Consider the following 21,984-nt stretch of genomic DNA (forward strand, 5'->3'; position numbering starts at 1 on the left):
TTTATCCATATAAAAACAAACAGTCTAATCCTGTTGTTCTTCCAGTGTTTACAAATTTGACTGCATTTTGCAATTTACTGGAACCAAAAACAATTTGTTGCCAGGATTCAATTTTGCTTCCTAAAGGCACACTGGATAGTTAATCTCAGAAAGAATCCTAAATGCATTATACAAGGATACTGGCAATCTCCTCAAACAGATATCCAGGACATGGTACTTCATCATCTGATGTTGCTTTCATCAACATAGGCAGCTGCAAAGAAAGATAGTGCAATCTTTTTAAAAAGGAATCTAGTTATAGCAAAGTTTGCCCAAATTCTATGCTCATTTGAACTTCCTCACATAGCTGAATTTAGGTGAAGAAATTGCAGGAATTTGGGATTAGCAGTCTGAGGATGCCCATACAGCAACCTGCTCCCAAAGATCAGACATGATGAGGTAAGGAACTTGGATAATAAGAATGAAAGCAAAACACTGCACACTGAAGATCTGAAATAAACCCCTGCCCCTCACCTGCACTGCCACCTCACCGCCTCCACTACCCAAACCCACCTCTACTCCCCTCAACCAACTCATCCCTCCTCCTCTCATCTCCCTCCATCCCATCTCAACATCCCATGTGAACCACCCTCCACAATCCCATCCTCTCCCTCCTCTCACACTCTCTCCCCTCACCACCTCCCTCCTTCTCTCACTCCTTTTTCCCAACCAATCCCTTCCAACTCCCACATCTCCCTCTGGTCCCTCCCCCTTTGACCCTGACCCTGACCCAGCCCCAGCCCCAGCCCCACTCCCCTCCACCTTGCCTCCACCATTCCCCTCTCCCTAGTCCGTCCCCAGCTCCCTGCCCCACGGTCCCCTCCCACCTGCAACACTCGTCTCGCGATTGTCGCCCCCCTCCCTCCGCGTCCTCCCCGACTTCCCTCCAATCCCCTCCCCTCATCTCCCCTAATTCCTCTCCCCCCTACCCGCTGTACAAAGCCCACTTTCTCCCCGATCGTTGCCATCCTCTCGTCTCCTTTGACTGACAGCTGCTGCCGTCCAATGAGCTGCCTCCCCGCCCTCTACCCGTCTGCGTTCCCTGGGGTGGGGTGAGAATTGCGGAAGCGGAACTGCGTCACCGAAACAAGATGGCCGCGCCCACGGCGATGCCCCGGCGGGAAGTGTGGAGCCGCACCAGGGAAAAGCTCAGGAGCTTCCCACACCTGATGGCAGCGTGTGCCGCAGAGGTCGGTCCATAAATCATTTAAATCCCATCCAGCGATTGGCTAACCGCTGCAGAGTTACGCATGGATTTATAAAGTGTCCTCGGTGTTGCAGGACGTTTGACAGACGGAGGTCAACAGGGGAAGAGCGTTCAGCTGTTAACCAGAGGGGGAGATGGGGATAGAGGGAGTGGAGTTCACCGAATTTGGGCTGAGGTGACTGGAACTGGGACTGGCCTGTGGAAGATGCACATCCGGACCAAATCATAAAGTCAAACCACTGTCGGGGTAGGAGGTTGTAAGTCTGGTGGGGTTTGAGCAAGACTTGTGCCCGAAACGTCGAATCTCCTGTTCCCTGGATGCTGCCTGACCTGCTGTGCTGTTCCAGCAATAAAGTTTCAACTTTGATCTCCAGCATCTGCAGACCTCACTTTCTCCTTGAGCAAGACGAGCTTGTTGCTGCAGCAAAGGGGGCCATTAAGGTGGGCGTAGTGACAGATGGTGCAATGGAACTGAAGATAATCCTTGGTTCTCCGCTGTGGTGTAAGTGTCCGCTCTGAAGATTGGTCACTGGATCCGAAACGTTGCCCCTCCTTGCTTTCTCTCCAGTTGCTGGCAGACCTGCTACGTTTCTCCACAATTTCTGTTTTAGATTCAGATTTCCAGCATCTGCAGCTCTTCATTTTTTTTGTATTTCGGGCTCTGCTAAGTTGAAGACGGTGATGTATGTGACATCTAAGATGTTTATGGTTGAAGCAAAGTGCTTTATTGAACAGCATTTTTTTTGCAAGCTATCCCTTTTTTTCAGATTCCCTATTCATATGAATCAGTGTCCTGCAAGGAGAATGATGTCCTTGGACTGTCAATTTCATGGAGGGACTGAAAATTATGGCTTCTACCTGTCCCCGGTGTTCAACTGGAGGAAAATGTACGCAGACAACGTGAATAAGGCAGCCTGATAGCATAAAGGCCTGGTCAGAAGAGCAGGGTGTTGTGAGCATACATTTGGAGACTGGCCATTAGTCTGCAGAGCTGGCAAGAAAGATGATGTAGAGAACGGGGCTAAAGATAAATAGTTTGATGACTCTAAAGGTTAAAGTGCAATCTTTACATAGAGAAAGACAATTATTTTTCAATAAATAAAGAAACATCTGCATGCCATACAATGTTGTCAGCAAAGCCTAGGGAATGATGCTTTACTTTGAAAACTTTTCAGCTATCTAATGTCAGACTTTTTTCCCCCTCTTGCTGGGACTGTTGAGCCTATTTCTCTCACTCTTTGACTGAACTGCTTAATTATTTGTTACATAGAATCATAGAATCCATACCGTGAGGAAGCAGGTCGTTCAGTCAATCAAGTCCACACTGACTCTGAGTAGAGCATCCCACCCAGACCCACCACCCCCATACCGCCATATTGCCAGGGCTAATTTACCTAGCCTGCACATCCCTGGACACTGGGCAATTTAGCAGAGCCAATTCACCTAAACGGTACATCTTTGAACTGTGGGAGGAAACTGGAGCACCTGGAGGAAACCCACACAGTCACCTGAGGGTGGAAATGAACCTGGATTTCTGGCACTGTGAAGCAGCAGTGCTAAGCAGTTACTAAATGATCCATGTATGTTTGTTATTTACTCTTGTACAGTCTTTATTAATAATCTTTCTCATTGCTATCATACTTATCTGTAGTGTAATAGTTTATTCCATCTCCCTTTTTGATTCTAAGGCATCAGCATATGGGAGGTGTGTGGCTGCAAATACTCAGGGGAGCAAGGACCTCAGAAAGGACAAGTGTGCAAATGAGTTTCAGGCGCTGAAGAACTGCTTTACAGTAAATGTAAGTTTTTGCTGGAAAAGAAAGACAAATTAAAAGTACAGCAATATCTCACCTGCAAAATAGTCTGAAAATTTGTGCATTATTATGTATATTTTCCATAATTTAACATTAATTTTCAGAATGCAGTAATGAATAATGCACTGCAGTAAACAATGATATATTTATAGGTCAGTGAAGTTACATCCCTTACACTTTTCTAGTAGCTACATCATCTTTGAATATTTCCAGTTGTAAAATTAAAGTTCCAACTAAATTATTGCAGTGGAAACCTTGTGCCAATATTTTTAAAAATAACTTAGCAGCTGTAAATGCAATGCTGCTCATAAGTTTATTAAATATTTGGCTCTGGTGAATACTCTAGTTCTCAAATGTATGTGACCTTTCAAAGTCTGTTCCAGATGTATTATCATTGTGTTCACAGGGCTGTAGGAGCTGCAGTTATTTGGCTTAAACCTCAAATACTGGATTTTCTCGGTGCTAGCCAAATAGACTTTAGTGAGACAAATAAGAGATACTAAAGTATGTTGTGTATAAATACCTGTTCCCATTCAACATTTAACAAGTCTCTGGTAAACAGAATATTCAGTAGCTAATACAGATTGTATTCTGAATGAAATCTGTTAACCTGGAATAACTCATAGTCATAGAGGTGTATAGCACGGAAACACACCTTTCGGTCCAACCCGTCCACGCCTACCAGATATCCCAACCCAGTCATGTTTCACCTGGCATATATCTCTCCAAACCCTTCCTATTCATATACCCATCCAGATGCCTTTTAAATGTAATTGTACCTGACTGCACCACTTCCTCTGGCAGCTCATTCCATACCACATACCACCCTCTGCGTGAAAAAGTTGCCTCTTAGGTCTCTTTTATATCTTTCCACTCTCACCCTAAACCTATGCCCTCTAGATCTGGACACCCCCACCCCAGGGAAAAGACTTTGTCTATTTATCCTATCCATGCCCCTCACGATTTTATAAACCTCTGTAAGGTCACCCCTCAGCTTCTGACACTCCAGGGAAAACAGCCCCAGTTTGTTCAGCCTCTCCCTATAGCTCAAATCCTCCAACCCTGGCAACGTCCTTTTAAATCTTTTCTGAACACTTTCAAGTTCCACAACATCTTTCATTATCCAAGGAACAATTGAGAAAGTCAACAATAAAAATATAGATAATGTAAATTTTTTTCAATATTTTGTCAGTCCTTTTAATAACTCAAAATTAGTCCTCAAAATTAACAACCGTTGTAACAAATTTCTAAAAGCATCTTCACCCAGTACTTTGTCCCATTGGAGAGACACGTTCACAACTCATTTTGCCAGTTCTACCCTGAAGCCAACTGGGAACTCAATTGTACGTAATAAAACAGAAGATGTTGGAAAAGCTGAACAGGCCTAGCAGTATCTTTGTAGAGAGAAACATTTCAAGTTCAGTGTGGCATCTCTTTCAATTGGGGAACCGAATTGAGAATGAAAAACAATTTTCTTTAAAATTATGCTTTTCACATTGTGTAGCATTGCACCGAACCATTATCCTTTAATGTTTTACTCGTTTTCTCTGTAATAATGCACATTTTTACTACTTCCCTCTCAGGCCAAAAAAGCAAGGTAAAAAGCAAGATTGATTTCTGCAAAGAAGTTCATAGACCACTACTACACAAAAAGAACAACCCAGTTGGTTGTCAAGTAAGTTCCTACAGCTGGAGAACCATGATTAAGAGACAAATGTACTGAAGAGAAGCATGAACTCAACAGAACAATATATTGTTTATTTTCTTGGCTTGGTGCATTTTGTGAAAGATTTTCAAATATTAAGCATTTTTTCATGTTGCATCCAATATTTGTAGAACAGCCATGACTTAGGACAAATGTGGTATATCTGTTCCTCAATCCTAAATACTGCTTTGGTACTGTGACTTCAGATTTCTCACTTTTAAGTGTGTAACCTTACTGACCACAATTGTTTAAAATAATGCTGCTATATGAATGAGAATTAAATAGATTGAGATTTTGGTTTTATTTAGCAAGTTATTATATGACTAGCTGTTTGCTTAATTAAATGTTTCCATATTTTGTATAATTAAATAATAAATGTCTTGAATACATTCTTGTGAAATCATGTATATTTTGAAAATATTTCATGCAAGTCACATTGATTATCTGCATTTCCATGATTGGCTTAAAGAATTCATAGAAAATCTTGTGACAAATATATCACTTTTTACAGTACATGCTTCTGCATTAATTTTCTGTAAACACAACTCTTTTTCAAGTTTTGTCCATTCATGTTGAACACTGTACGTTCCTCAAGCAAGGAGCAGTAGCATTGTGGTTATGTTACTGAACCAGTAATAGAGGCCTGGACTAATAATGGAAAAATAGGAGTTCAAATCTCACTATAGCATAGGGGTAGTTTCAATCCCAATTAACAATTAAATGCAGAATTTGTGGAATTAATTTTAGTAATAGAACCCATATAACTGCCACATTGTTTTAAAAAAAGCTGGTTTATTAATATTTATTAGGAAGGGAAATCTACAGTCCTTGCCTAGACAAGATAATTCATTGTGTGTTTGCAGTGCACTGAAATAGACTGTCTAGCCTATTTAAGGGTGATAGAGATGCACAATAAATTACCACCAATGTCCATGTCCCCAAATAATTTTTTAAAATTTTAGATCGCTGAAAAATCAAATTTGAAAATTATACTAATTTCAACCTCCTGCATATCAACTCCTTTCTGACATTTGGTCGTAACTCTGCATTTTTCTTCTTTTGAGCCTGCCAGCTATTAATTACCCCTGCACACATTCTGTCTCAGCTGAGGTGTTGGTTCAGATCTGTCTTGATATAATTCATTAGCAGTTGTGTCCAAGGCAACTAAAGCATGCTTTTTGAATGCCACTTTTAACCCAAGTCCAGCTAAAATATTTGTGGGATTTCTTCTTAGCCATAATTTCCTTAAATCTGTTAACAGCAGCTGCTTGGAGTCACTTCTGCTTCAGTATTCACCCAGCTCCAAACTGTAACTACCTTCTTCCAGCAAACATGCAGATAAATTGAAAGCAGAGAACCCCTTAAACTTCGTCCAACTTCAATGATGATGGGGACTTTTCCATGGTGTCCTTAGGGTTTATTGACTGCTTTTCAGCTAATATTGTTCCAAATCCTGCTGAATTGCAGGCTTTTCAGACACCACGTTTTCATCTAAGTAAGACACCTGCTGTTTTTATAGCCTTGTCTCTTCTATTTTGATTCTATTAGACAAACATGGATAATCTTCTGAATTTGTTTTGTATTCCAGCATTTACTTACAATGTCCAGCATTTAAATAATCTTATTTCCAGCTGTGAATCTCTTAATTATATGCTAAAAATCATGAACCATAAAGTTCACATTCATGACACACTATCTTTCCTCAATGCCTTTGACTTCTTTATGAATATCTGTGGTGCTTCATGTAGTACAACATTAATTTTGTTTCAAAGCTAATTAACTCGTGTTTTGGAATTCCCAGAAATTGTGAAAGGCCCTGTACAAATGCAAATTCCATCTCTAGTACAAAGGTGTGATAAATATATCAATATCATTTTTTCTTACAGGTTGAATTTCAATGTTATGGCATATGGATGTTGGCTTATTTTTGTGAAGAGTTTCAAAAATTAACTAGGTCAGTCTTTCAGGATCCATGATTTAAAACCAGTACCTGTCCAAGAGCAGGTGACTGCAAAGCATGCTGGAGTGTTTCTGAAGATTTGTTGGAACTATCTGGTTTTATTACAGGAAGCTGGAAGTCTTAAGCCATTAGTTGTAGCATAATCTAGGATGAGCAAGTTTTTTTTGAAAAAAGTTCAATTGTTTTTGGGTGCAATTGTAAGGAGGGCTTACTAAAGTCAAGACACAAGCATATTCTCTCCAAAGAAAGGAGCTTGTTCAGAGCAGTAATGGAATAGCTTACCTCAGATAATTTGTGAAACCCTCCAGACCAGGCATACTTGGCTAAAACTATGCAGATTTTTTTTTTAAATTGTCTATGCTTTCGGTTGTGAGAATAACAGGAAAAATACTTCACAACTCAGGACAGGAACTGAGAAGCAGTAAAGTCACACCTGCAGATTGGACAGGGAAGGACCAAATCTTTGAATTTTGATTAACTGTACATTGATGGTGTTTATCAGTTGATGGGATTTTTCTTTACATTCAATAGGCAATGTAAATGCAATGTATTTTATTTCAAATTAAATGGAATATAAAAGTAGGGAGGTTTTGCTCAAATAAGGCAGCAGACCACAGCTGGAATACAGTAAACCATTTTGGTCCTCTTACTTAGGGAAAGGTATACTGGCATTGGAAGCAGTCCAGAGAAGGTTCACTGGACTGATAAAAGTTATGACAGGAGGCTGCGCCTCTATTGATTGGAATTTAGAAGAAAGGCAACTTTATTGAAACATACAAGATTCTTAGGGGAATTGACAGGGTAAATGTGGGAGATTCTAGGACAAGAGGGGGTTGCAGAAGAAGGGGTTGCACATATGACAGATGAGAAAGAATTTCTTCTGAGGTTTGTGAATTTGTAGAATTATTTACTGCAAAGATCATTAAGTATATCAAGACTGACATAGTCAGATTTTGAATTAGTGAAGGAATCAAGCATTATGTGGAATAGGCAGGAAAATGGAGCTGACGATAATCAGATCAGTCATGATCTCATTGAATAGCAGAACAGACTTGATCGGTTGAAATTGCCTACTGCTGTACATCTTTTGCCTTATTGTTTTTGCCATGTGTTTCAAAGTCTTTCAAACTGTTATAATCAGAGTTTGGTTGGTTTTCTTTTACTTCATACATGTAATCATTTCTGCTTTATTGTTCAATTTAAATCTGCAGTGTTGTGTACTTCTTTGAGTGAGAGATGATCACATTAAAAGAACTACGATCTATCTGGGATCTGACTTACTCATACTAACATCAGCTGGGATCATAAAGGGAGCTGTTACCAGGTTCTGACTTCATTGAATTTAAGAGGGCTCTGTGTCTCCTTTAAAGAAATAGACATATGTCTGGACATAAAATGGCTGTAGCATGAAGTTCATTGCATATATTTTGAAAATTGCTCTGAATGTTGCTGTTTTCTAGGAGTACAAAATATAATGCATTAGGAAATACAGACTAAGCTTTTGCAAAATTGTTAAAAGATGTGGTCAAATTACCACCAGATTTGTCACACATCTGATAATGAGGAACCTCAAATCATCAATTAAGCCTACACCTTTAATTCTGCTTTGCCATTTAGCAGATGTTCCAAGAAAACCACCTGAAGTTTTAGGGAAAATTGTCAAAATGATAATGGAAAAGTTAGTTCAATTTTTTTATAACAAATTATGGATTACCTAAATAAATACAATAGTATCTTGATCAAATTTAATGCTGTAAATATATTTAGAAATAATGACTGGTTTGGGAATAAAACAATTTTCATTCTCGCTTCTCTCTCAATCTCAAGGTACACTGTAAAGATATGCAGCTTTGACGATCATGATTAGAACACATTGTCAAGAATACTCTTAGCAGGACTTATATACGTAATGGTAAGGTCCTAGGGAGTGTTGCTGAACAAAGAGACCTTGGAGTGTAGGTTCATATCTCGTTGAAAGTAAAGTCGCAGGTAGATAAGATTATGAAGACACCGTTTGGTATGCTTTCCTCTCCTGGGCAGAGCACTGAGTATAGGGGTTAAGAGGTCATATTGCGGCTGTAAGGGACGTTGCTTAGGCCACTGTTGGAATATTGTGTGCAATTCTAACCCTAACCCTTCCTATCGGAAATATGTTGTGAAACTTGAAAGGGTTCAGAAAAGATTTACGAGGATGTTGCCAGGGTTGGAGGATTTGAGCTATAGGGAGAAGCTGAACAGGCTGGGGCGGTTTTCCCTGGGGCATCGGAGGCGGAGGGGTGACCTTATAGAGGTTTATAAAATCATGAGGGGCATGGATTGGATAAATAGACAAAGTCTTTTCCCTGGGGTGGGGGATTCCAGAACGAGAGGGCATAGGTTTAGGGTGAGAGGGGAAAGATATAAAGAGACCTAAGGGGCAACCTTTTCACGTAGAGGGTAGAATGTGTATGGAATGAGCTGCCAGAGGAAGTGGTGGAGCCTAGTACAATTGCAACATTTAAAAGGCATCTGGATGGGTACATGAATAGAAAGGATATGGGCCGGGTGCTGGCAGGTGGGACGAGATTGGGTTGGGATATATGGTCGGCCTTGATGAGTTGGACCAAAGAGTCTGATTCCATGCTGTACATCTCGATGACTCATATACCATAATAATTGGATAAAGCAATTCCCTTGTTAGTTTCTCATTAGGGATGCTTCTAATGAGCCCACAGGAATCAGTCCTTTTGAACTGATATATGGACATGAAGTAAGGCAACAGTTAGATTGAAGAAAAATCAATAAACCAAAGCTGGGAGACTGCACTTCCAGCCCACATTTCAAGCTTGAGAGAGAAATTAATCAAAGTGTGAGAATTTGCCAAAAAGCATTTGAAGGGTGCTCAACAAACAATGCAAACTAGAGTAGATAAAAAGGATGAAGTTCATGGTTTTGTTGTTGAAGACAAGGTGTTAGCATTGTTACGTCTCTGGGGCACAATTAAAAGCAAGGGTCACTGGAACTTGTCAAATCCAAAACAAAACCTCAATGTTGTAAATTGAGCAGCTAGTACTGCAGGCAAAAGTGAGGACTGCAGATGCTGGAAACCAGAGTTTAGATCAGAGTGGTGCTGGAAAAACACAGCAGGTCAGGTAGTATCCGACGAACAGGAAAATCGACGTTCCAACCATTAGCCAACAAAGTCATTTAGGGAACTATATACTTGTGGAGCTTACATCAATGATTTGGTTGTTTTCAGCCAGACACAGGAAGAACAATTCCACCAGTTGACCAGACTGGTCAGCTACAAAGAGCCAATTTGATCCAATATCTGGCGAAGGGTGGATTTCTCAAACCAACAGTCTTATTTGAGCCAGAATGTGGAACACGGCCAAGTAAATCTAACCCTAACTCTATTGTGCTTCAGACAATTCAAAATTTTTGCAATATGTTCGATTAGTGAATTTTATTACTAGTTTGTTCCCAACTTCAATGCTGTTGTGGCTCCTTCAGGAAAATTTTTAAAAGCACAGAAAATTTAAGTAAATGCAAGAATGTCAGAGCAGCATTCACAACTGCAACAGTGTTAGCAGTAATACTATGGAAGTTTATGACAGGAGAGCAAAAACATTAGCTGTAGCAGCATCTGGGATGAGCAAACTTTTAAAAATATTTACATCAAAAGCTGTTGGGTGTAGCTTGAAGTCTGATGCAAGTATGGTTTCTCCTAATAAAGATGATTATTCAGAGCTGTTAATGAAATGTTAACTTCACACATAAGGATTTGGGTTTTTGAAAACATCCAGACCAGGAGTGTTTGGTTAGAATGCACAGCTTAAAAGTCTAAATACTCAGTTGAGAGCATGTTCAGGGAAAGAACTTCACAGCACACAGATTGGAAAGGGAAGGAAAATATCTCTGGATTTTGATTAACTGCAAATTGACAAAACCCCAGTGGATGGGATTTAGCTTTGCTGTGTTTTGAAGTCTTTCAAACTATTGTATTTAACTTGCTTAGTTTTGCTTTGATTTATTTTGTGTAACAAAATTGTTTCACTGTTAAAACTGAATCTGCAGCCACACATTTATTTCAGTGTATTGAAGAAAATGAAAATATGGCCTATCAAGCCAGATTTCTTTCTGGGATCGGACTTATCCAGCAGTAATATCAGCTGGAATCATAACAACAGATATTAAAGAGTTGTACTGCATCATGTGCTGGAGAAGGCACTATCTTTACTGGCACAGCTGCATTTACCCTGTTGATTCACCATAAATTAAGACAGCAGTAAATCAGAACTGAGGTTGTAGTAAATGAATCAAAACAAATTTGGCTCAAAATTGCTAATACATAATTACCAATTTATAAGCATCAATATTGATGACCAATATGAAGAACCTACCAACAAAAAAAAATGAAATAACCTTTTGAAAGCTCTCTTTGGAATAATTTGCCTTTTCAGAATAGGGTTTCATTATAGAATCCCACCAGTGTGGCAATAGGCCATTTGGCTCAACAAGTCCACCCAACCTCCCCCATTACTCGACATTTCCTATGACTAATGCACCTAACCAAGTCATCCCTGAATACTATGGGCAATTTAGCATGGTAATCTGCACATCTTTAGACGGTGGGAGGAAACGCATACAGACACTGGGAGAATGTGCAAACTCCACAGAGACAGTTGCCTGACAGTGGAATCAAACCCAGGTCCCTGGTGCTGAGAGACAGAAGTGCTAATCACTGAACCACTGTGCTGCCACCAAGAATTTGTTTTAATTTGTTCCTGATGTGGACATTGTTTGATACAGGAAATGTGACTATCAATTCATTAGTATTTTCTGAAATACTTAATTATGGAATAGATAGAAATACATGGATGGAAATACATAGGACAGAATTGATATAATTAATTCAAGTTATGACAGCATCACATAAGACAACATAAGATAGGAATTATTTCAGATTTGGTTGCTTGTGTGCATTATTCTTACAATACAGACTCATTTAATGGAAATTGCTCAGCAAACTAGCGTTATTCTTGTGATGATGAGACAGATTAGTCAGCCTTTATCCAGTCACAACATTTCCACAAAATACAACAGAGAAAAAAATCTATGCCAAAAGGTTTTTATTAATTGCACTTTATTTTTAAATGAACCACTTACAACTGGACAGAATACATGGTGTATCTGCAAGTAATGTTCCATTTGATTTTACAACTGTAGCTGATATTCATTTGGAATGTTGCTTAACATTGGATTTCATCAGAAATGTTTCCCTGGCTTAAAGTGCCAATTACTTAGTCCTGCTTCACCATCATCTAGTCTCACTTGTAGATTCTTTGACTTAAGTTCATTCACTCCTTATTTCAAACGTGAAGGATGACTGATAAAAGAACAATCCTGACTTAGGATGAGTCAACATGGCCAAGAAATAGCTTAAAATGATACCAAAAGAAGATCTACCTACAAATATTAGGGGAAAGCTTTTGGTATGTAATGAATAAATTATAAGCAATTCTATTAAAAAGCTTCACAGGTGGATGAAAATGCCAGCATCTTTTAACAGTGAGGATAAAAAACTACCCAAACTCTGCAAAATCCATGTGGGATAATGAACTGTAAAATTGACAAAGTTTTGAACCTTAATTTTTTTACTTTAACAATGCCTTCATTATAGTTTAACACTGTTTTAAAGGAAGCAAAACATTAAATAGGAAAATGGATGGAAAAGTGGAAATAATTTGAGCCATTTCAATCACTCATACCAGGAAATATTGTAAATTAGATTTCAGTGCTTACTGAAACCATGCGGTAGAAGGTATAACTTATACTACTCATATAGTAGGTTCACAAAACTTGATTGGACCTTGAGAAAAGGCATCAAGTGGAACTCAGGCACTTATCTACAGGAAACAAATAAATCCAGAGGCTAAGGCAATGAACACTGTCTGTTCATCTCCCATCAAGTAGCTTCAGCAGCATTTGCCAGGGTCTGAGTGCAGATTCATCCTGTTTACTGAGATGGTGCAGAATATTATATCGTTTAAAAGTAGACAGGTTCTCTAATTGTCTGACACTAACAACAGATGCTCTATGGTTCTTTAAGTTTGCCAAAAGATAAATATATAAAATGCATGCATCAACAAATTACATTTAAAATGAAAGGAGATTGGAACTGTAATTGATCCATTGACAATTTTAACCTTTGCTCTCCGACAACACTGGCAGTGACCAGATACCAGCTATCATTATTTTAAATATGGAATAGGTTGTAAATATCTTTTTGAAAAATTCATTTCGCGGTCATGCTTTGATTTGGTGATGTGCTAGAAAGTGAAGAATTATTGGAAGATGTTAATGGTCTAAAATTATATGCAAAAACAGTGACCACGTTTAGGCCAAAATAATCCTCTGTCCTGATAAATTTTCATAAATAAAATTGATATTCTAACAAAAACAATTCTAAAACTGAAAACCTGCAGCGTGTTCCAAGTCTACAGAGAATACGTGATACTATATGATTTGAACACTATTTACACGTGTGCAGAGTTCATGTTTGTAATTTGTTTTTTTAAAATCTATTACTAAATTACATCTTTGAGAAACTACAAAACGGGGCTAATTTGGTGGCATCATCATGATGAAATTTTTTGAACAGTCTAACTTATTCATGGGCTAGGCCATCAATTAGTGTCCATCCTTAATTTCTCTTGAAAAAGTGATGGTGTGCTGCCTTCTTGAACTGCTGCAGCCTTTGGGATGCAGGTTTTCTCAGTGTGCAAAATACCAGTAATGTAGGCCAGCAGAATTAAGTCAATTTTTTCAAATATATTTTCGTTATACAATTTTATATAAATTTATCTTCTTGCCCTCACCTAAAACAGTCCAGATGCTGGTGACTAAATCTCACATTCAGTCCGATTTGACATTCCAAGTTTTCAAACTTTCAATAAAATATTTGCCAGGCAATTTAAAAAAAGTCAATTCTTTGTAAGGAAAAACACAAAAATGTATTTTCCAAATGAACATGAGGGTTTAAAAACTATTGTGTACAGGGCCTTATACATTTGTTTACCAAACTGTATTAGTTGGAGATAATTTCCATTTGTGAACTTGCAGATGACATACGAAATATGGGAGTATGCTGTTTAGGTCCATGAGGTAAAGGTCAGAATTAAATATTGCACAATTAACCCTTAATGAAACATACAATGTGCAAAACAATTACATTGTTGAATGCGTTAGTCAGGGTCAGTGTCCAAATTATAATGGATGCAAAGAATTAATGCAGCAAGTTAAGAAAACAGACCACCACATTTTAAAGCATATATTATGAAAGGTGCTGAATTGGTTTATTTTAGCATGGAATGCTGAAAAGTCTGAAATGAAATTTTGAAAACATCAGCCATTATAATATGTAAATCTGGGAGCTAGTTTTCTCGTGCACACTTGTAAACAAATTAGATATTAATTGCAAAGATCTTTACAATAAGATATGCAATCAACCAACCTAATGAATAACCATTTAGAAATGCATACAAGAAAATTCTACTGTTTACAATGAAACAGCACATTGCCCTGAGAGGAAAAAGACACTAGGAATGGCATTTCCAATGTTTGAAAACAGACCTATATTCAGTCAACTGTACATTTAAATGTCAGAATCCCAACAGTAAAGTCATTTTCATTCAATTTTGGTGGCTTCTGGGTGGATGTGCACAGAATAACAAATTGCAGTTTCCAGTAATTCAGACACTTTCTTTAAATTTTCTGGTTGAGCAATGCCTTATAGTAAACAGCATTTCTAAGCAAGTAGTATACTGAGCTACACAGGTACAGTTATTGATTAATCTCCTTGTATTCATTATTTCAGCAGGCAACTAGGTTCTGATATTCATTTGGTTTTCTCTGAATTCATTTGATCAGTTATTTCAGAATTCTCATTGAAGTCCGACTTAATTGATCTGTGTTCAGCAGACTTTGCTCACACAATGCAATGCAGATGCGACACTCTATGAGCTGCACACAGGACACCAAGACAGCTCAATACCATCCAGGGAATGTCATTATTTGAATTTCAAAACAGACTCCCACTGGAAGTGCAAAGCTGGAAATGTTGAATCACGTATCTTTTTCTGTATCTGTCACTTGCTTTATCTTTCGACTTTGAATTATCTGAAATGATGCTCCTGCTACCTGTTTTATTTGACTCTCCAGTGCACTTCGGAGATTATCGGTTTTAAAATTTGGCACTGGATCAAGGCTGATGATCAACTTATCATTGTCACTTTGATAGCTTTCAGCCATGCTTGACCTTAGGTCTCTCTTTTTTCTACGGAGGTCACCACCTCCGTCAACTTTCAAATCTTTATATGGTTCACCATTCTTTTGGCTTGGATTCTTTTCCTTACGGTTTGATGGTGCGTTTGGGTCTGCATGTTGAAAATCAATATTTCCTTTTAAAGCCTTCTGCTCTTCCTCAATTTTCTTTTCATCAAGATTTTGTGCTTTGTTGCTAAGATTTTCTCCTCTAGCTTTGTGAGCTTTATCTGCATTCACAGGCCACGGAATCTTTTCCTTCATGTTTTCAATGGGTCCTGCTTGTTTAGGGTTTTCCTGGAATGTATCCCCATCTCTGACTTTCAGATTTTCATTCCTATCATCATTCCTATGTCTTTCTGCTTCTTCCACTTTTAACGCATTGGCCTCAACTTCTAATTCAATCTTATGAACCTCTTCATTTGATTTTGCTTTAACATCAAGATTTTCAGAAAGTTTTGGGACATTGGCCTCATTATCTGGAACATTTGGATTTCTTTCTCCAGGTTCAGGTCCTTTCTTTTCAATTTTAACCATATTATTCAATGGAACATCTGGGTTTCTCACTCCATGTGCTTGGATAGGTTTTGCTCCTTTGACACGTGGAACTGCTTTTGGGACTTCAGCATCAAGATGCGGCACCATCCTTTCACCATCTCTTCTTTTTGAGGGGTCTGCAGCCTCAATTTTTTGGAGGTCTTCTTTAAAACGATCTCTAGACTGAGGGGTGACTTGAGCACCATTATGGGGTTCAACATGAGCTCCAAATCCACCCTTCTGTTTCGAATCAAGAACTTGATCCTGGTTACCTGGGAGATGGCCCCACGCTTCTTGTAGAGCATCTTTAAGTTCAACACCATCTTTATTGTGATCAACTGCTGGCAGATCCTGACCAAGTTGAGGAGAATTGACCTGGGAATCAGCATTGATCACATGAGATTTCACTGCTTTCTGTCCATTGACAGAGTCAACATTTTTCACCTGATCTTCACTTGCTTCATCTGCTTGCTCTTTCACAGGGATTTCATTGTCTACAGAAGTTAAACAAAAACAAAGGTGATACAGTCATTTTCCACACAGGCCAGTAAATAAGAAAAAGGCCAACACTGCTCAATACAATTTCACATGTATTCTTAAAAATGTCCACTAATTTCCAGCTCTGTTTTAACCAGGAGTCGAGTGCGGGGTGCTGGAAAAGCGCAGCAGGTCAGGCAGCATCCGAAGAGCAGGAGAATCGATGTTTCGGGCATTAGCCCTTCATCAGGAATGAATGAATGAAGCCTTTCATTGCTGATGAAGGGCTTATGCCCGACACGTAAATTCTCTTGCTCCTCGGATGCTGCCTGACCTGCTGTGCTTTTCCAGCACCACACACTCTACTTTGATCTCCAGCATTTGCAGTCCTCACTTTATCTCGGTTTTAACCAGGACTTTGGTAACAGAACAATGACAAAAGGTGACAGATTCAATATTCATGGCACTTGATAGCAGTTTATTCCATAAATTTACTATATTAACTAGCTTAATTTAGGTCAGTTTCTTAAACTCTACATATTCCACCCCAATGTCCTTTGAACAACTTCCCAAACTGACATTTAATCTATTCACTTCCTCATAACATTAAAGCCTCACATGTTCCCATATTGCTCAAGCTGGTTTTCCTAAGGGAAATAAACAAAATATCTCCAAAAGACTCTTTGCACAGCTCAACAACTTAAATAATATTTTGTTGCCTTTTAAAAGTACAGCAAATTAGTGATGCTCCAAGCAGCATAAAAATGTTACAGATCAATGTTACATGTTTGGCTAGATTTAGTGAGAGGAGACGGCAGACTGGTATTGTCTCAGAACATTGATTTGAATCCTATTTCGGCAAATTCAATTAATAAATCTGGAATTAAAGTAAGTCTAATGGTGACCATTAAACCATTGTTGATTGTCATAAAGTCGTTAGGCTCAGTAATGTCCTTTAGGGAAGATAAACTGCCATCCTTATTCAGTCTGACCAACACATGGTTGACTCTTACTGTTTATACTCGTGTAAAAGTTGATCTCGTGTAAAAGTCAACCCCGTATTTTTGGTCAAAAAATCTTGTATTTTCCATATATATATCATGTAAAAGTCAACCCTAGTATATCACATTATAAACCTTTTACAAAGAAAACTGCATGTTCCCATTAACCTACTTAAACAAAATTGCATTTGTTCATTCATACTGGTAACTCTACTCATTGCGTCTCCAATCAGTCATAACTCTAGTTAGCCCACTTGGTTTACTACAGCACATTTTGATTCATTCATTCAGGCCAGTACTAAGTCTATCGGAACTTATCGCACTTTGTTCACTACACGTCCCAAAGTTAATATCGTTAAGATGTTAATCATTATAATTGTGCCATTATATCTGAATAAAAGTGAGATATATTAGTTACATATATTTTTAATTCTTTTGACAGGTTGCTGAGGTTCATTACATATGAGAGTAAATGGGAGGGAAACTGAAGAATTTGGCAGGAAAGTTCAAGGTGCTTACATATTCAGATTTTAATATATGCTTCATTTTAAGTGTGCCGTTATATTAGGTCAAGACAATGTTGAACAGTGAGATTTTGCAGGATTTCAATGAATCTTTTGATGTTAAATTTTCGTAGCGATATGGATAAATAAAATTTACTACCAGTAATCCATTCTTATTTCACTTGCTTTTATCCAGTAATTACCTTTACAGAAATTCATTGTGTTTTTCTCCTTTACCTGGGATTAGTTGAGCGACCAAATCAACTTCACCAATGATATGGTATTGCGAACTGCAGCATGAATTTTAGCCCCTCAAAACTAATGCCCATGTAATAGTCGACCATATAAATAGAGTATAAAAAGTCTTTAAAAATTCAACTATTACACGAGTATACACAGTAATTGCCTTCTAGGATAGCCTAGCACTCCACTCGGATAAAGAGCAACCAATGTTGGCTTGGTCAGTGATGTCCACATCCTATGGAGAAAGTGACTGCAGATGCTGAAGGTCAGACTCAAAGTGTGGTGCTGGAAAAGCATAGCAGGTCAGGCAACATCCGAGGTGCAGGAGAATTGAAATTTCGGCATAAGTCCTTCATCAGAATGCCCACATCCCATGTTAAGAATAAAAACTATGCACAATTGCATGCCTTTTTACTTTGGCAAAATCTTTTGCTGTGGTGATTCTCAGACAGTCACCATTCAACCTGCTTAATATTTTGTAAAATTTATCACTTGGTAATAATTTTTAAAAAGTTGTACATTACACATACCTAATATCTATTAATAGTACATATTACTGACATCCATTCATACTATTAATTCATTTTACATCTAAATGTAACTAATTTTTTAAAAAAATGTAGCTACTATAAGGATGTTTGATAACTGGCGCAGACTGATTGGGCTCTTTCCATGCTGTAAAACCTTTAACTCGGACTACACATTACTAAATAAGTCACCTGCTTGGGGAGTAAAGTAGTAAATCTATTTACATTGTATAAAATGTCTTGTTCATTTGTTTCACAATCCAAAATACAGATAATTTAATGATTTCATTAACATAGTTAATAAATATTGACGCCAACATTTGCTCCAGTGATGTGCTGGACTGCACTCCATGACCTGTACTGAACATGGGTCTAGCTCGTGTATTATTACTCCAAAGCAACATGAAAACATGGAGAGAAGAGAAGTCGTAGTTGGAAATTTCAGGTACAGCTTAAGCTGGAAATGTCAGGAGCAAAAGACAATTGGTTAAACTACTGCAAGACTGAGACGAATTCTACAGAAGACTCACATGAAGTTTTGTGGCAGCACTTTTAGAAATTCCTTTCAAACATACATATTATCTCTTACATTCCTGTTACCTACTCACCACTTACAACTTCAGAATATTTGTTACATACCACTGACTTCCCTTAAAACTGAGTCTAAACTTAAACATGGCTTCCTGAAGAAGGGCCTGTGCCCGAAACGTCGAATCTCCTGTTCCCTGGATGCTGCCTGACCTGCTGTGCTGTTCCAGCAATAAAGTTTCAACTTCAGCAAACTGTAATGGTTTAACAGAAACATGCTACCTAATTGAATGTCTGAAATTATTCCTTTGTATAGTTGTCCCATTCTATATATTCGCATCGCCCATCTGCTTAAAATTTGTCAATAAGTGAAAATGCTGTACAATTACAAGAGCAGGTATGACTTCAAGGAAATTACAAACCAGTGCTCATACTATCGGTAAGATGAACATATTTCAGGATTGAGGTGATCAAAAAAGATAACAATAATGGAACGTACAAGACGCTGTTTCAAATAGGCCTTGGTCTGATAGAAGTTAAGGTAATACAGCAATAGTACCTGGATGCTTATGAGTAAGCATATTGTTACAAAATTTAAATACTTCCCACCATGGCTACATTGATGTGACAGTTATGACAAATGATGGGAAGAAATGCAAGAGTTGTAATAACGAACAGATGGTATATCATGTATGCAAAAGGGCTGGCTGATAATATAGAAATATTCTTTGTGCATAATCTCCATTTATTTTAAGATGCCAATCAAACATGACTGATCGTAGTAAAGTTCTTGGCTAAAAGTTCTTACAGCAATTTTTCAAACATCAAATTATGCCATTGAATTCATGAGTAACATACAAATGCAGACGTTTCATATGCTTACAGACTAAAATATTGCAAATTCTAACATCTCATGTCTACTCTGTGAAAAAAAATCACAATAGCTGATTTAAAGGAAAATATATTGCAGTGTAAAACATTATAGAACCTAGCTATGTATCAAAGCTGGTCTAAAAAAAAGGTATAATGTAAATTTTACTTTGGATTTCCAATGTTGAGGAATCTGTCATTTCAAGTTCCTTCTTCCAGCATTAAGCAACTTTAATGACAATTGATGCCACATCAGTACATGAGTGACTTGTCTCAATCTTGTCCCTTTATGCTAAATGAGTAAAAATGATCCAGATTATAAAGAAGAGATTCATCAGGCATTCAGGTATTGGTTCTCAATGTGATAAAATATTGTTTAGCTTTATTCTGTTCTTCATAATGATTCTTACCCTGCTGTCCTTTGTCCTCATCGATTCTTTGTTGGTGGATCTCCTTGTGCTGTTCCTGAATGACAGCTAACAGTTTCTCCTGTTGGTCCAAAAGCCGCTTTTGTTGCTGCTGTTGTTCTTTAATCACTTTCAGGAGAACTATATGATCCATATGTTTTTCACCATCTGCATCAGAAGTTGGAAGAGTTGGAAAAAAGATAAACATTAAATCAGCATTTTTTCTCTTGCACAACATTGCAGCTGAATTGTTGCTTTATACTTTTAAATCTACACATTTGCTCATTTTTGGAACAGAAGCTTTAAGTTTGAGTGTGGTTGCACCTAAAATCATCTACTTTTTAATAAAATGATGTGGGGACAAAATTGCAAGTAGGTTAACAGAAATATTTTAATTCAAGATCTATTAATGTGGTAATGAGAAACTCTTCAAAATTTCTGGTCGAGTACACGTTTGCCACTCAACTAATTCCAGTAAGGAGACCTAATAACCTGTGCCAAGATATGGTTGGAAACCGTGTTATGTTTGAGACACCCTACATTTTCACAATATTTTTACAATATGTATTGGTCCACAACAGGAACACCATCTGCCTGCAAGTTGCCTGTCCATCTCAAAATAGTAAAGCTGCATGTCATACAGGGAAGCTAAAGCATTAAAATAAATAAAGGACTGAAGAATTTCAATAAAATATGCATATTCTGCAGAGTACAATTTTGGAATTACAGAGTTTCCTGTTTTATTTCTTGTTCTGCTTTGTTGAATGATGATTCATAAAGGGGAAAGCTACAAGCAACATTCATTAGCATGCTATATTCTGTTTATCGTGTAAATAAAATAGCTACAGGCCAGAATTTCTCAAAAGTCACTTCATTTTGTTCTGCATCCATGAAGTAAAGCAATTTATGTTGTCATAAGAACAATGTTCCTTTTATAAATACTTTTTTAAAAAAAGTGTTAAGTAGGGAATGGGGGAGGTGAGGTTAGAGCGCGCGGGAAGGACTGTATCAAAGGATAACAGAGACAAAAATGTGTTGTGCTTGCCATAATAATGCAGTGCTTCAATATCTTTACAAATGCACAACTCAATCTACTTTGTCACAACTCACCCTCACCACCTTCAGCTGGCTTTCTATCTTGCTTTTCTTGTAAAACTGCATTTTCACTGTCTCTCTCATCACGAACACGTGGTTCCAATACTTTAGCTGCACCAATATTTTCCAGAGCTGGCAAATCCTTTTCATTTCCTTAATGGGACAGGGTGAAAAATAATCAAACCGACTTCTCCGCATTTGACGAATTGATCCACAAATGTCAACAGAAATCTGAATTAGTACAACACTCGGGCAAGAATTTTATCTTTCCTCAGTCAACTGCAGAAACAATTTTCCAACACTAGAGGGCTTCAATGTCCTTCACAAATCAATACAATTATATGAAACTGCTATGTAACATTCAGTAATTTATCATATTTTAGCCAGTAATCTGGAGAACTAATTTTATATGAGTGGACAGCTCTTCTCTAATTAATATCTGTGACTTGCCTATGGTGGGGTAAGAGTTGACACCCAGAGGTAGACATGTATGAGTGTATTTAAATGTAACATTTTTTTCCATTGAACATCAGTAAGCTCAGTTCATTTGACAGCTGCTTTACGATGCCATTAGCGTGGGTTCACTTCCTGCACCAACTGAGCTTTACATGAAGGACTCTCCTCTCAAGCTCTACCCTTACCTGAGGCATGGTGACCCTCAGGTTAAACTCACCACCAGTCACCTCTCTATCTCTAAAGAGAGCACAGCCTTATAGTCTGGTAGGACTATGGTGACTTTAACTCTAATACTCAACGTTTTTTAAGAA

At 38.0% G+C, this 21,984-nt stretch overlaps 3 protein-coding genes across 9 annotated transcripts in view; 1 reads left to right on the forward strand and 2 right to left on the reverse strand.

The window, feature by feature from the left end:
- tepsin (TEPSIN adaptor related protein complex 4 accessory protein) overlaps positions 1-1,039 on the reverse strand; it is a 38,511-nt gene extending 37,472 nt beyond the window's left edge. Inside the window, exons 1-2 of one of the 2 annotated variants that reach the window (XM_043714762.2) lie at positions 969-1,039; positions 181-253 (exon numbers count right to left, since the gene is read on the reverse strand). In XM_043714762.2, coding sequence (XP_043570697.2) covers positions 181-253; positions 969-1,007 — 112 coding nt within the window. In that variant the 5' untranslated portion in view covers positions 1,008-1,039. Of the gene's footprint in view, positions 1-180; positions 254-342; positions 492-968 lie in introns of those variants that run through there. The other variant, XM_043714764.2, reaches the window with a different exon arrangement.
- Positions 1,007-21,984, forward strand: part of ndufaf8 (NADH:ubiquinone oxidoreductase complex assembly factor 8) — a 56,972-nt gene continuing 35,994 nt past the window's right edge. For 2 of the 5 annotated variants that reach the window (XR_006315251.2, XR_015761413.1), the window contains exons 1-4: positions 1,008-1,229; positions 2,935-3,045; positions 4,644-4,735; positions 7,937-8,049. Coding sequence is in view for 1 of the 5 variants with exons in the window: in XM_043714765.2 (XP_043570700.1) it covers positions 1,131-1,229; positions 2,935-3,045; positions 4,644-4,661 (228 nt within the window). In the remaining 4 variants the exon portion in view is untranslated. The other 3 variants (XR_015761414.1, XR_006315252.2, XM_043714765.2) reach the window with 3 other exon arrangements.
- Positions 11,820-21,984, reverse strand: part of slc38a10 (solute carrier family 38 member 10) — a 131,322-nt gene continuing 121,157 nt past the window's right edge. For both annotated transcript variants that reach the window (XM_043714767.2, XM_043714766.2), the window contains 3 exons: positions 21,233-21,370; positions 20,126-20,290; positions 11,820-16,060 (listed from right to left, as the gene is read on the reverse strand). In XM_043714767.2, coding sequence (XP_043570702.2) covers positions 14,832-16,060; positions 20,126-20,290; positions 21,233-21,370 — 1,532 coding nt within the window. In that variant the 3' untranslated portion in view covers positions 11,820-14,831. The remainder of the gene's footprint in view (positions 16,061-20,125; positions 20,291-21,232; positions 21,371-21,984) is intronic.

This window comes from Chiloscyllium plagiosum, unplaced genomic scaffold, assembly GCF_037043375.1.
Source record: "Chiloscyllium plagiosum isolate Xiang-an unplaced genomic scaffold, Cpla_swu_hap1 HiC_scaffold_25, whole genome shotgun sequence".
Taxonomy (NCBI): Eukaryota; Metazoa; Chordata; class Chondrichthyes; order Orectolobiformes; family Hemiscylliidae; genus Chiloscyllium; species Chiloscyllium plagiosum.